The sequence below is a fragment of the Anolis carolinensis genome, chromosome 2 (genome assembly GCF_035594765.1).
Source record: "Anolis carolinensis isolate JA03-04 chromosome 2, rAnoCar3.1.pri, whole genome shotgun sequence".
In the NCBI taxonomy this organism is placed as follows: Eukaryota; Metazoa; Chordata; class Lepidosauria; order Squamata; family Dactyloidae; genus Anolis; species Anolis carolinensis.
This window is the reverse complement of record NC_085842.1, coordinates 10,053,086-10,068,105: the sequence shown is the minus strand read 5'-3', so window position 1 is coordinate 10,068,105 and position 15,020 is coordinate 10,053,086. Positions and strand designations below refer to the sequence as shown.

Here is a 15,020-nt window from a genome sequence, read left to right as displayed (position 1 = left end):
GCGTCATCGGTCTCCGGGCAGGAACGCCCCCGCCCCGCCCCCCGCCCCGCCCTTCTGCCGTTAACGGTCACTCCAGGAATCGGCCAATGGGAATCGTCCTCGTCTCTCCGCGTCACCCGTCTCCGGGCAGACTCGCCCTGGGCCGGACTCTCCTGGCCGGCTCCTCATGGCAGGCAGGCTGCCCGAGGAAGCGCCGGGTGAAGCGGGGAAGGGGGGGCCAGGCCAAGGAGCGGGAGGCGCCTCTGCGTGGAGATGGAGATGGAGATGGGCGGGGAGGAAGGGAGGCCGGAAGGGAGGCCTTGAGGCGAAGGGCCAGGCAGGCCAAGGCCGGAGGGGGGCGCGGGGGGAGACTCGGGGACCCACTCAGCCCCCCCCCCAACACGCACACGCACACTCACCCCTCCTCCTCCTCCTCCTCCTCCTCCTCCTCCTCCGCTTCCTCCTTCCTCTCCCTCCCGCGCTCGCTCTGACAGGAAAAGGCGCCTCTCGTCCTGAGTCTCTCTAGGAAGACGCCTCCCTCCTCGGTGGACTTCCGCCCGGGCTCAACATGGCAGCCGCGGGCACGATGCCCAGAGAGGGGCGGGGCTTCTCGGCAGTCGAACGGAGCTCTAGACAGAGAGAGACGCTCCTCCTTTCTTTTCTTCCCAACGCCCAGGGTCCGCCAATGGGAATCCGCCTCCCTCCCTGACGTCATCCGTCTCCGGGCAGAATCTTCCCCGGCCCTTTCCTTCGCCGTTCCGCCATGAACGGCCATTCCCGGGACCTGAGGGCCAATCTTTACCTCAGCTTGAAGGGTGGAAAGAACATTGGATGCCAAAAGGAAAGGTAGGATTGTTTGGAAGAGTGAATGTGATGGGTCTGCTGTAGAACGAAGGAGGTCTCTTTGAGAATAGGAAAGAAGTGTCTCCGTGTCTTCTGTGATCCCAAGAAAGAGGGAGGGCGGGAGAGAGGCCTGGCCTTGGTTTTGCCTTCACGTCCCTCTCTTCAGCCCAGGCCCCGGGATGAGAGACATGGCCTCGGGGTTGGGGAGATCCACAGGGCCTCGGAGACAGAAGCGAACGCCCTCTTCTCCTCAGGACCTTCTGGCCTTCCCAGGAGATCCGGCCTCCTTCCCGCCTCCTCTTCCCGTTCTTTGCAGGCATTTCATCTCATCATCACGACTGCCAGATGGATCCCAAATATCCGCTCCATTGGTTAGTCAATTAGGATTGTCTGGATGATAATTCACTATGTTACATTTTCATCTTTTCTTCTTTCAACACTACACAAATATGTGTTTCTATATATGTGTCGCTCTAAAATATCTAATTAACGAGGCTTGCCACCTTCTATATTCTAATCAAAGAGTGTTGATAGGTCAGTTATTCAAAGTCTCTTGAATAAAGAGTTTAGAGATAGTACAAAATGTAACTGTATACTATTAATAATATTTTACTCAACTGATCCTGCCGTGGTCATCTTCCTTTATTTACAGTATTTATATTCCGCCCTTCTTTCTCACCCCGAAGGGGACTCAGGGCGGATTACAATGAACACATATATGGCAAACATTCAATGCCAACAGACAAACAACATTCAGTTTTAGACAGACACAGAGGCATTTTTTAACATCTTTCCAGCTTCACGATTTCCGGCCACAGGGGGAGCTGTTGCTTCACCGTCCATTGGTGGCTGTTCTTCCTCTTCTTTTCCTCGTGAGCAGTTTTATGGTGTTGTAGATTAGTTAAATTAGCCTCCCGCATAAAGCGTCCCTAAATTTTCCCTACTTGACAGATGCAACTGTCTTTCGGGGCTGCTAGGTCAACAGCAAGCCGGGGCTATTTTTTTTTTTTTTATGGTCGGAGGCTTAACCCGACCCGGGCTTCGGACTCATGGCCTCTCGGTCAGTAGTGATTTATAGCAGCTGGTTACTAGCCAGCTGCGCCACAGCCCGGCCCCTTTGCTTCTTTGTGAATTCAATGAAGGGCGTCCATTCTTCTTGGAAGTCTCTGTGTATTTGTTTGTTGTACAGCTAAAGTTAGTTTGTCCTATTTGGCCATTTCAAAACCTTTTGTCATCCAGTTTTCTGGTGTTGGCATGTCTTGTTGTTTCCATAGTTTTGCGTATTCAGTTCTTGCTTCTGTTGTCATATAAAGAAAGAGTCTTTCTTGATGTTTCCCAGTAGAAAAAGTTCTGGTCTTAATGGGATTTTGTACTCTAGAATAGTTTCCATGTCTCTGTGGATTTTTATTCAGAATTCGTTAGCTTTTGGACAAGTCCCAACATATCATATATCTCTCTCACTGTGTGTGTATTTGAGAGTTTTTCTGGAGTTATGTACCATCTATGTATTATTTTGTAGAAATTTTATTTAATTGTGTGACTCCTTGTAAATTTTAGTCATTTTTACCAGAGCTCTTCCCATTCTCATGGACTTATTGCCCAGCCTAGACTTTTCACCCACTGACTCATAGGTTCTTTTATTTCTCCATCAATTGTAAAATCTTTCAGAAGAAATTGATGCAGCTTCCCAGTTGGCTTGTTTTTTTGTCTGTAGCAGTTGGTTCCGCTGATTCTCCGATTCTTGTCTACCCATTTTGTTGTCTAGACGGAGTCTCTGTTGGAGTCAGTTATAATGAAACCATGTCATTGTTGAGTCTTCTTTATGTTTATTTATTACAAAGAAACAAAATTACAATATTACAACATTTCTACCCCGCCCTTCTCACCCATCAAGGGGACTCAGGGTGGCTTACAGTATAAAACACATATATCAAATAATTACAGTCACATTTCAAAATTCCATTTAAATTAAGTTACATTCAGACCTTCATAAATATACATTTAAATAAACATTCAAGGTGCATTTCAAGTACAAACCGGGTCTGTCATTATACCTTGGATCATATAGTTGCCATTTCTGCTGCTACTATTGCTCAAAAGCCTGGTCCCACAACCTTTCTGCCTTTCTTTCACAGAGGAAACGGGATTTTGGGCCGAGAATCTCGGTGTAGAGCCTGTGGAGGGATTTCTTTCCCTTGAAAGAAAGAAGAGGGAGGAAAAGCATCTTGGGTACGGTTGGGTTCTTCACCAGAGCGGTTCCAACATGGAGAGACCCAACTCACGTGGGCCTGAAGCAGGACCTGGGAGCAGTGGGGAATCCTGGGAAAGAACCAGACATGAGTCCCTGAGTGTGGACCTTGACAGCTCGGACACACAGCGCCAGCGCTTCAGGCAGTCCTCCTACCAAGAGGGTGAAGGACCCAGAGGGGTTTGCAGTCGTCTCCACGACCTGTGCCGCCAGTGGCTGAAGCCAGAGCAGCACACCAAGGCCGAGGTGCTGGACCTGGTGACCCTGGAGCAGTTCCTGAGCATCCTGCCCCCAGAGATGGGGAGCTGGGTCCGAGAGTGTGGGGCAGAGACCTGTTCCCAGGCGGTGGCCCTGGCGGAAGGCTTCCTCCTGAGTCGGGCCAAGGACAAGGAGCAGGAAGGACAGGTGAGAGCATTCCCTCTGGGTTTCACTAACCTGGGGACTGATGGACAGGTTAAACGACACCCTGCCTTTCTTCCAAGATGGGACTGATGTGGTAGATAAGCAAGGCCCTGCTCCCTCGGCCTCTCTCCCCACCTGCTCTGCCCCTCCATCTCTACCGTCAGCTTGGTTGATGCTCTGCTCAAGATAGAACATAGACAATGATGGGAGGGGAGGGGGCATTGGTTCCAAACTAGGTTGCCATCTCAGAGTTATTCTTTCCAAAAAAGGTCTATAGGTCTGTGATGTTTCTGAACATTTCCCAAACTCCTTCTGGAATGCTCTGTGCTCTTCCAGGCCCATAATAATAACTCCATGGAAGTCCCTGCACCAGAGGAATCTCCACCAGACACCACCCAGAGTCTCAGGCAGAAGGAGCTGAAGCGGGAAGGAGACGGGGCTGCCGCCTTGCAGGGTGAGAAGGAACTCTTCTGGGAGTTTTGTGGGTTTCTGCTTCAGGGGGATGATAAATAAATAAAATTATTGTTGGACTTGTTGTTGTTGTTATATGTAGGCATTGGGTTGCTAACAGTGTGATTTCAGTTTGATTTGCAGTTTTCTTTCTTGCAATAGGACTGAAAATGCAGCCCTTCAGTGTCTTCCCAGGTGGGACCCTGAGCTGAGCTGAGCCCTGAAACTGAGCTGGAAGACAAACAGACAGCAAAGAATCACTTTAGTCAATTGAAACACCAAGCCCAGTGCTACTCAAACATCCTCACAGCAGTGCTTGCGAGATAAAGTCCTAAACCCTCACATTGTACATCTTCTTGGGCTGTTGAATGCGCCTGTGTTCTTAGGGCCGTTTCCTCATCGGTCTCTTTATAGGACTGCAATGGTCACCTCTGAGGCCTGTTTCTGTGACCAGCTTTCCACCCCTTGCTCTCTCTCCAGGGTCTGGAATGATGCTGTTGCCGAATCCTCAGCTGTTTCTCCCCCTTTGCGATGGAGTGGGACTGAGTCAGGTAAGCAGAAGGGTTCCTGGGAGAGGAGGACTGGGCCTGCCGGGGTGCCTTTGGTTCCAGGCTTAATGCCCAAATATCTGTTGAAACAGACAAGATTGAATGTGTTTCCTTAGAAGAGAAATACTGAAGGTACAATTGCAAACAGCACCAACAAGGAGGGAAAAAATGAAGAGAAAAGTAAAGAAACTAGAATGGATGTTCAAAGAACTTTCAAAGGAGCTAAGATTGAAAAGGTGACATGTACAAGAAATGGAAAGGGGGGGGGGTCACAAAAGAATTTGAACAACTAACCAGCTTAAGTTGGGAAGAGGTCTAACAATCTAAATCAGAAATTCAATACCGTTTGGACAGAACAGAATAAGACAAACAGAAGGAGGTATGTCGTCTTGAAGTCCAGTTTTTTGGTGCCTTGGAGGCTGATGTTCTGCTCAGATTCAGTCACAGGGGTGCTGTTGCTTCATTCTCTATGACGAAGAGCCATCAGAACTTCCTCCTTCCACCTTCCTCTTGGCCACCGCATTTCTGGTCTTGTTCTTTATGGTGTTTTAAAATACCTCCCCCACAATTTGCGTTACCTCATTTCTCTATTTACAGCTTGTGAACTGTTTTCGAACTGTTTAGGTAAACAGTGAGCTGGGCTGGAGGTCGAGCGCTCACCCCCGACTGGGCTTCGAACTGGCCACCTTTCAGTTGGTAGATCTTAGTACTGCTGGTGATTTACCAGCTGTGCTACAGCCCAGCCCTAAGGAATTTGTTCCTTCCACGGAGGAATTTTTGAAGGAAATTTACCTGCCCAGGAAAGCGGTTTTGTTGCTAGACAATGCCTCAACACACCCTGATGCAGAGGAGCTTCAAGAGGGGGACATGAAGGCGATGTTTCTGCCACCGAATGTAACCGTCATATGCCAACCGATGGATCAGGGCGTTTTGGAAGAGCTCAAAAGGAACTATTGCAGGAAGCTATTCTCGGCAAGGATAGAAGAAATGGAATAAGTTGTTAGGCCTCTCAGGATCTAACACAAGGATAGGGTTTGGGCACTAGAAACCGCAATGACACACATCAAGCAACAAGAAGAAGCTCCGGGGATGGACATAAGGATGCCGCAAAGATGGCGAGACTTGGCAGCGGAGAAATGGCAATCGTTGGAAAAGCAGGCAAAGGTCACAGATTTTAAAAAATCTTCACAAGACTGAACTTTTTATGGATTTAACTTCCAACAGTGTTTTATGCAATTCTATATTTATAGTCAAGTTTTTAGTAATAAATATTTTTTGTAGTCAATGCTTTCAATACATTGCGATGTTTGGTGCTAAATTCGTAAATACAGTGATTTCTCCATCATGTTACCGTGTATTGAACTGCTTTATCTGTCAACTTGTTGTAAAACATGATGTTATGGTGCTTAATTTGTAAAATCATAATGTAATTTGATATTTAATAGGCTTTCCCTTAATTCCGCCTTATTATCCAACATTTTTGCTTAGCCAACGTTCTGCCGGCCAGTTTATGTTGGATAAGTGAGACTCTACTGTTGTACTCTGAAATTAGGTATGGGATCTTCTACGTTGGAGCGGAAAAATCCAACCTTAAGGGAGCATGGGAAAAGAGAACTGGGATTGGGGGAGAGAAATAAAAGGGAGGGAACGATGGTGAAATGGGTGGTAGTTGGTAAAGTCTAAAGCTAGAGAAAAAGGCAAGCATTTGGATGTGAAGGGAAAAGGCATCCATTCCCCAGAGAGAAGGAGACGGAATAAAAAGCCGGGCTGGGCTGAGCAACAGGGAGCCTCTGGAGCGTATGTTACTCATCTCTCTCTTAGAGGCTCCAGGCAGACAACCAGGGTCCATCTTCACTGAACAAGGGGAGGGGAAAGGACAACATGTATATCTTCTTTTCCTCCATGTTTATGTTGTCTTAAGGATCATTTCAATCCACTCCTTATCCCACTTCCTTTGAGTCTTTATGACGCACACTGAGGAATGATTGTTTATGTTCTTCCTCTTCACAGTAGATAACGGGGAGAAGAGCCATGTATGCACCAAATACAGGAAGCATTTTGGACACAATGGGGGCCTTCGTCGAGACCAGCAAGCCCACAGAGAAGATGGAGGTTCTGCCAGAGAAAGGCCCAACAAATGCATTGTATGTGGGCAATGTTTTACCCAAAATGTGGCACTTGTCCTTCACAAGACACTTGATGTTGGGAAAAGCCATCTTAAAGGGAAAGTATCTGCAAAATGTGTGGTGAAACACAAGAAATTTCACACAGGTCAGGAACAATACAGATGCCAAGAGTGTGGGAAGTGTTTTGCTTCCAGTTCAGCCTTGGTGAGGCTCAAAAGACTCCACACAGGAGAGAAGCCACACCAATGTCAGGAGTGTGGGAAATGTTTTGCTGAAAGTTCAGCCTTGTTGAGCCACAAAAGAGTCCACACCAGGGAGAAGCCATACAAATGTGAGGAGTGTGGGAAATGTTCTGCTTCCCATTCAGACTTGTTGAAGCACAAAAGACTCCACACAGGAGAGAAGCCATACCAATGCCAGGAGTGTGGGAAATGTTTTATTTGCAGTTCAACCTTGGTGAGCCACAAAAGACTCCACACAGGAGAGAAGCCATACCAATGCCAGGAGTGTGGGAAATGTTTTACTTGCAGTTCAACCTTGGTGAGCCACAAAAGACTCCACACAGGAGAGAAGCCACACCAATGTCAGGAGTGTGGGAAATGTTTTGCTGAAAGTTCAGCCTTGTTGAGCCACAAAAGAGTCCACACCAGGGAGAAGCCATACAAATGTGAGGAGTGTGGGAAATGTTCTGTTTCCCATTCAGACTTGTTGAAGCACAAAAGACTCCATACAGGAGAGAAGCCATACAAATGCCAGGAGTGTGGGAAATGTTTTGCTGAAAGTTCAGCCTTGGTGAGGCACAAAAGAGTCCACACAGGAGAGAAGCCATACCAATGCCAGGAGTGTGGGACATGTTTTACTTGCAGTTCAACCTTGGTGAGGCACAAAAGACTCCACACAGGAGAGAAGCCATACCAATGCCAGGAGTGTGGGAAATGTTTTGCTTACAGTTCAAACTTGTTGAGCCACAAAAGACTCCACACAGGAGAGAAGCCATACCAATGCCAGGAGTGTGGGAAATGTTTTGCTTTCAGTTCACACTTGGTGAGCCACAAAAGACTCCACACAGGAGAGAAGCCATACCTATGCCAGGAGTGTGGGAAATGTTTTGCTGTCAGTTCACACTTGGCGAGGCACAAAAGAAGCCACACAGGAGAGAAGCCATATAAATGCCATGAATGTGGAAAATGTTTTACTCAGAGTTCAGCCCTTAACCAGCACCAGAGAACACATACCGGCTAAAAAACAGCCATTGTGTGTAAATGTCTGATTTCAAACTTTGAGAAGTTCTGCGTCAGATTTGGTGGAGTCCCCGTTCTTGTCATTTGAACCTGTAAGTTGGAGGTCTGTTCTCTGGAGCAGCAGAAAGCAAGCTCTGTGTGACAATCCCTCAGAGCAGTGGTTCTCAACCTGTGGGTCCCCAGATGTTTTGGCCTTCAACTCCCATAAATCCTAACAGCTGGTAAACTGGCTCTGATTTCTGGGAGTTGTAGGCCAAAACACCCGGGGACCCACAGGTTGAGGACCACTGCTTCAGAGAGTTAAATATGATTGTCTTGTCCCCTCGCCTGAAAAGAAATAAACCATATGTGATTCCATCAGTTGTTCCTCTGGGATTAGTTTCCAGCTCCATTTCCACCTTGGTTTAAATGTCCAGTTTGTGAACGTTGTGCCCCTACAGAAACATCCTCTGTTTTCCTCTTTAGTCAGGACTGGTCAGCTTGAATATTGTAAATAGCCGTTATGGGAGGGATCCAGAGTTAGCCCCTTCCCTTTAAGACAGTGGCTCTCAACCAGTGGTCCACGGACTACCAGTGGTTCGCAAGAACTAAAATACGGTCTGCCTTCTAAGCTTCCCTTCCTTTGCTTTCTTTTTTCTTGCCCTTCCTTCCTTCCTTTTTCTCTTCCCTTCCCATCCTGCCCTTTGCTGCCTTTTCTCTTCCTCTTCCATCCTTTTTTTCTTCCCTCCCTTTTCTCCCCTTTGCCTTTTCTCTTGCCCTTCCTTCCTTTTTTCTTCCCTTCACTTCCCTTCCTTTTCCTTCTTTTCTCTTGCCCTTCCTTCCTTTTTCTCTTCTCTCCTCTTCCCTTCCTTTGCCTTCTTTCCTTGCTTTTTCTTGCTCTTCGCTTGCCTTCCCTTCCTTTGCCTATCATATGTTATGGACTGGAGTAGAGTACAATATTTGTCTCATTTGATGCCTTATGAACTTGAATGCAAACTATAATTGTTTTTATTAATCTGTTTATCCTATTATATTATATTATTGATGTACTCTGATTGTTGTTTATGTGAGTTTAATATGTTGTAAGCCTCTTTGGGTCCAGTGAGGGAGAAAAGCAGGATATAAATAAAGATTCATCATCATCATCATCATCATTATTATTTTCTCTTGCCATTCTTTACTTCCCTTTTTCTCTTCCCTTCCATCCCTTTGCCCTCTTTTCCCTTGCCCTTCCTTCCTTCTTTCCTTGCTTTACCTTCCCTTCCCTTCTTTTCTCTTGTCCTTCCTTCCTTTTTCTCTTCTCTTCCCATATATTCCTTTGTCTTCTTTTCTCTTCCCCTTCCTTCCCTTCCCTTCTTTTCTCTTGTCCTTCCTTCCTTTTTCTCTTCTCTTCCCATATTTTCCTTTGCCTTATTTTCTCTTCCCCTTCCTTCCTTCCCTTCGTCTTCTTTTCTCTTGCCCTTCCTTCCCTTTTTCTCTTCTCTTCCCATATATTCCTTTGTCTTCTTTTCTCTTCCCCTTCCTTCCCTTCCCTTCTTTTCTCTTGTCCTTCCTTCCTTTTTCTCTTCTCTTCCCATATTTTCCTTTGCCTTATTTTCTCTTCCCCTTCCTTCCTTCCCTTCCCTTCCTTTGTCTTCTTTTCTCTTGCCCTTCCTTCCTTTTTCTCTTCTCTTCCCATCCTTTCCACTACCGAGAAGGAAGGCCCTGTCTCTCATCCCTGCCAATCATGCCAGCGAAGAGGGCGGGATTGAGAGCAGGGCCTCTGCAGACGGTCTTAGACTCCGAGATGGTTCATAAGGGGAGAGACGTTTGGACAGGTAACCCATCCAACACAGGCTGTGACCCTGTGCCCTGTTTGGCCTTGCGACTGACAAGGAAGACCTCTGCGTACAGATGACATTGAACTCCAAAACTTCAGATGATCTCTCCCAACGGCTTCATGTAGATGTTACACAGCGTGGGAGACAGTATTGAACCCTGCGGGGATTCTGGCAAGGGATTCTGCTTTTCCTGCCTGGCAGAAGGGGGTTGGACTAGATGGCCCTCGTGGTCTCTTCCAAATATACTATTCTGTGAATCTCTGATTTGGGTAAGAAGGCAAGGGCCTAGAGAGATGGGGGGGTTCCTCTCTCTGGGTGACCCCAAAAAGGGGCTGGAGAGCGACCTGCGGAGGATGGTCTGGCTGGTGACGCTGCTTGGAGAGAATGGGGCTGGACTCCACGACCCACGGGATCAGTGGTTTCATGGCGAAAGAACACACATCTCTTCCTCCTCCTCCCAGTCAGTTTGGGTTGTGTGCTGAGGGGCTAATCATCTTCAGACCACGCAGGAATAAACCACCAAAGCACCCCCAACAGATGGTCATACCATCTCAGCTTAAAAACCTCCAAAGGAGACTCTTATGGACTCCCGATAGGAGCAGACTCCACTACTGAACAGCTCTGACCTTCAGGAAATGCTTTCTGTTGTGTAGGTGAGGCCTGCACAACTAGTCAGTGTTAATGAGTGATGGAAGGAAAGGAGAAGCAGAGGAAAACACACACACAAGACCCCTGCTAGACAGGCAGGTGAATTCAGTCCTCTCACGGCCTCCTCCAGCTATACAATGGGACAGACTGTCTCATAGGCAAGGAGTGGATTCCAACCCCCAAAACACTGCAGAGTCCTGGTCACAGTTTCACAGCCTCTGGCCTTGTAAAGTAGTTCGTCTCTGAATAAACACTCTTGAGTTCTGACTTTCATCCAAAGTCCTTGGAGGTTTTATTCTTGATTTATTCACTACTTATAACTATTTACAGGTCTTCTGTTAATATACAAAGATACACAATAAGAACGAGTAAGGGCTGTTGGAGAGTGGCCTAGGCTGCCTCAGAGTGTGGTGGAGTGTCCTGCTCTGGAGGCTTCTCTGCAGAGGCTCTCTATCAGGAGTGCTTTGATTGTGCCTTCCTGCATGGCAGGGGGCAGGACGGGGTGGCCCTTGGGGGTCTCTTCCGGCTCTAGGGTCCTAGGAGTCCATTCCAGGAGGAGGCAACACGGGGTCTCATGGACACGCCTTTCCTCTCCGTCCACCTCTCATCCTGACCACGGCCAACCCTTTTGGGATCCAACATTTCCTTCCTGCCGAGGGAGAAGCCCTTCCTTCTTTCCTCCAAGTGAAACATACCCAGCTGTCTCTCTCCGCCCTTCTCTACATCCCGTCTCTGGAGATATTCTGACCTGTCAATATCCGTCTTGAATTGTGGGACCGAGACCTGGAGACAGGGTCATTCCAGGTGAGTCTGACCAAAGCAGAAGAAAGGAGGCCGTGACTTCCTTGGATATAGACAGAATCCTCCTATCGGGACAGCCTGGAATCACATTGGCTTTTATAGCTGCTACATCATAATCTGTTTTTAAAAATAATTTCTGTTCAAAGACAAGAAAGAAAAACAAATGCATATTTATACAAATTACAAATACATTTATTATTATTTTTTTTAAAAATCGTACATCCTTTTACAGCAGCCACATAATATTCAGTACAATCTACAATACATTAACATTTGGCATCTACTGTTATTTTCACGCTTATACAGATTTCTTACCCTCACCACCGTGTTCCCTCCCCCAAGTCACTTTTTTATTTATCATCTGTCCAAAATTTCTTTTCATTCCCTCTTGAGGAGGCAATTCTGTCTTTCTTTTCGAATCCTCTTCCAATACATTTTCTCCAGACATCATCACAACCACTTTGTTTCTAAATCCCTCTCCACGTCAACCTATCATTTCTTCCCAGTTTCCATACTTCCTTATACCATTCTTCTATCTCTATATTTATTTCCCTTTTCCAATTCCTTGCTATAAGCAGTCTTGCAATTGTTAATGCGTTTGTTATCGCATCTTTGTCCTCTTTTTCCAACTGTTTATTATTATAGAATGAGAATAAAGCCATGCTAAGACTTCTTTCTATTTGAATGTTCATTGTGTCTATCTCTCTTAATACCTTTCCCCAGAAATTATTTACATATTGACACTGCCACCACATATGTATGTATGTTCCCGATTCTTGGCATCCTCTCCAGCAATTGTTTGAGTAGTTTTTATTTATATTTCCTATTCTTATGGGTGTGAGGTACCATTTCCATATCAACTAAATAATAATTTTCTTTAACACATATGGATATATTTTTCAAGTGTCTTTGTCCCCAATGAAACCCCTCTGTTTCATTGATTTTCATTCCTATATCTTCTTTCCAAATCTTCTTGAAGGTGTTATTCTTTACTTTTCCTTTGTTTTTTTCAATTAATATTTTAGAAATTTTACTGGATATTCCTTTCAAATTTTTATGTTCCTGATCTTTTCTTTCTTCATTCCAACCTTTAGCCAATCCCCTATTTTATCTAAGTTTTTCCCCTTAATTTTTTTATCCATCATATATATATTTTATTTTTTGGAAATGTCTTTTCCATTATAATTGGGGTTATTATTGAGCCATCTGTTATTAACTTTCTCCTGTATTTGTTCCATATTTCTAATGCATTACTCAACATTGGGTTCCCAGTTTACCTTATTTTTTTTCTCATAAACTATTTTAAAACCTATTCCGAATTTCTTCTTCTGCTTTTCCTGAATCCATTATTAACTATTCTACATCCTCCTTTTCATCATTCCTTGTATAACCAATCTCAGTCTGTTTGCTTTATAATATTTTTTGATATGAGGAAGCGCCAATCCTTCTTCTTTTTGAGATCTGTTCTGTAATTTGTTTAGTCAATTTCTTTGACTGCCATTACAGTATTTATCATTTGTCCAAATGAGTCTCCTTTGGGGTGGAGAAAGGTGGGGTAGAAATGTTGCAAAGAAATAATGTATTCAACTCTTCTTCTGTAATCTGAAATGGCATTATAAATATAAGGTATATGTAAGTATAAAGTTTATCCTCAGAAGCATTTTCATTTTTAGTATTGCTGTCTTTCCAAACCAAGATAGATGTGTATTAATTTTTTCGAACTATTTTCCTCAATGCTACTACATTTGCCTCTTCTATTTCTTTTAAGTCCTTTGTTATACTTACTCCCAGGTATATTAATTTGTTCTTGATTCTAATTCCCGTATGGCTGTGTTCTATAAAGTCTTCTTTCTTTGTATAATATAAACCCGTTGTTTTCCCAAATATCTTTCAATGATCCTTTCTCCTATCCATTTGACCTACCCAGATATTTAATCAATAACAATGTGTCATCAGCAAATAAGCTCACCTTCTGCTTTTCCTTTATTCCTACACCTTCTACATTCTTACCTTTTTGGATGGCGTTTGCACATAATTCTATCACCATAGCAAATAAAATGGTTCTAATCATCCTTTTATTCTACTTCCCATTCCAAATTAATTCATAATCTCACTTATTATCTGCCATGCTACACAATCAAGGCATTAAATATATCTAATGCTAGTATCCCCACTTTTAACTTCCTCTCTTGAGACACACATATTTTGTTTAATACTCTTCCTATCAAACGTGACATTTGTCTTCCTTTTACAAACCCAGATTGATATTTTCATATATACTTGTACATGCATTTATTCATTCTTCTCTCAGCCTTCTCTTCTGCAGGCTAAACATGCCCAGGTCTTTAAGCCGCTCCCCATGGGGCTTGTTCTCCAGACCCTTGATCATTTTAGTCGCCATACTCTGGACACCTTCCAGCTTTTCAACGTGTCCTTTCAATTGCAGTGCCCAGAACTAGACACAGTGTGATTCCAGGTAAAGTGGTCTGACCAAGGCAGAATAGAGGGGGAGCATGACTTCCCTGGATCTAGACACTCTGCCCCTATTTATGCAGGCCAAAATCCCATAAGGAGGAGGGAGCAAGCTTGTTTTCTGCTGCTCTGCAAACTAGGATGCAGAATAATGGCTTCAAACTACAGGAAAGGGGATTCCACCTGAACATAAGGAAGAACTTCCTCACTGTGAGAGCAGTTCAGCTGTGGAACCTTCTTTGGAGGCTTTTAAGCAGAGGCTGGATGGCCATCTGTCCGGGGTGCTTTGAATGGAATTTCCTGCTTCTTGGCAGGGGGTTGGACTAGATGTCCCATGAGGTCTCTTCCAACTCTCTGGTTATATGATTTTGTGATTTCTTCCCCTTCCACTTCCTGTTCATGTCTCTTTTGAGTCATAGTCGTTAGAAGTTCTTTGGACAAACATTCTGGCTTCTTGGCACTTGTCCTATTTATGTGGCTTCTCTCCTGTGTGAATCTTTTGATGGGTACGAAGATTCGAACTGTTACTGAAGTTCTTTCCACATTCCATGCATTTATGTGGCTTCTCCCCTGTGTGAGTCCTTTGATGGGTGCGTAGACTTCCACTCTGACTGAAGCTCTTTCCACATTCCATGCATGTATGTGGCCTCTCTCCTGTGTGCATCCTTTGATGGTTACGGAGATCTCGATTCCGACTGAAGCTCTTTCCACATTCCATGCATTTATACGGTCTCTCTCCTGTGTGCATCCTTTGATGGTTACGGAGATCTCCACTCCGACTGAAGCTCTTTCCACATTCCATGCATTTATGTGGCTTCTCTCCTGTGTGAGTCCTTTGATGGGTGCGTAGATTTCCACTCTCACTGAAGCTCTTTCCACATTCCATGCATGTATGTGGCCTCTCTCCTGTGTGCATCCTTTGATGGATACGCAGATGTCCACTCTGACTGAAGCTCTTTCCACATTCCCTGCATGTATGTGGCTTCTCTCCTGTGTGAGTCCTTTGATGGGTGCGTAGATTTCCACTCTGACTGAAGCTCTTTCCACATTCCATGCATGTATGTGGCTTCTCCCCTGTGTGAGTCCTTTGATGGGTGCATAGATTTCCACTCTGACTGAAGCTCTTTCCACATTCCATGCATGTATGTGGCTTCTCCCCTGTGTGAGTCCTTTGATGGGTGCATAGATTTCCACTCTGACTGAAGCTCTTTCCACATTCCATGCATTTATGTGGCTTCTCCCCTGTGTGAGTCCTTTGATGGGTGCATAGATTTCCACTCTGACTGAAGCTCTTTCCACATTCCACACATTTATATGGCTTCTCTCCTGAGTGAGTTCGTTGATGTTTAGCAAGAGAACTTCTCTCAATGAAACATTTCCCACAGTCCTTACAATTATGTCGCTTCTCCCCTGTGTGTGATTTTGACAATGAAGTTTCCATTTTTTTAACATTTATTATTCTA

The 15,020-nt window shown here is 45.0% G+C and overlaps 3 protein-coding genes across 6 annotated transcripts in view; 2 read left to right on the top strand and 1 right to left on the bottom strand.

Moving 5' to 3' along the window:
• Positions 1 to 18: 18 nt before the first annotated feature.
• On the top strand, positions 19 to 4,007 carry LOC134296971 (zinc finger and SCAN domain-containing protein 18-like). 3 transcript variants are annotated; one of them, XR_010003735.1, is made up of 2 exons: positions 19 to 825; positions 1,139 to 2,949. XR_010003735.1 is itself a non-coding variant. In XM_062973189.1 (2 exons), the coding sequence occupies exon 2, from the start codon at positions 3,086 to 3,088 to the stop codon at positions 3,560 to 3,562; it is 477 nt and encodes a 158-aa protein (XP_062829259.1). In that variant the 5' UTR covers positions 35 to 825; positions 2,958 to 3,085; the 3' UTR covers positions 3,563 to 4,007. The 3 variants fall into 3 exon arrangements, 1 of the variants encoding a protein (XP_062829259.1); XR_010003734.1 differs by having other exon boundaries at positions 989 to 2,949; XM_062973189.1 differs by lacking the exon at positions 1,139 to 2,949 and adding an exon at positions 2,958 to 4,007 and having other exon boundaries at positions 35 to 825.
• A 137-nt stretch (positions 4,008 to 4,144) lies between these two features.
• LOC134296973 (zinc finger protein 493-like) overlaps positions 4,145 to 15,020 on the top strand; it is a 47,749-nt gene continuing 36,873 nt past the window's right edge. The window contains exons 1-2 of one of the 2 annotated variants that reach the window (XM_062973193.1): positions 4,145 to 4,473; positions 6,481 to 7,833. In XM_062973193.1, the coding sequence (XP_062829263.1) occupies positions 4,344 to 4,473; positions 6,481 to 7,833 (1,483 nt within the window). In that variant the 5' untranslated portion in view covers positions 4,145 to 4,343. Of the gene's footprint in view, positions 4,474 to 4,562; positions 5,906 to 6,480; positions 7,834 to 15,020 lie in introns of those variants that run through there. The other variant, XR_010003736.1, reaches the window with a different exon arrangement.
• LOC134296943 (zinc finger protein ZFP2-like) lies at positions 11,256 to 15,003 on the bottom strand. The gene has a single exon (XM_062973133.1). The coding sequence runs from the start codon at positions 14,996 to 14,998 to the stop codon at positions 14,024 to 14,026; it is 975 nt and encodes a 324-aa protein (XP_062829203.1). The 5' UTR covers positions 14,999 to 15,003; the 3' UTR covers positions 11,256 to 14,023.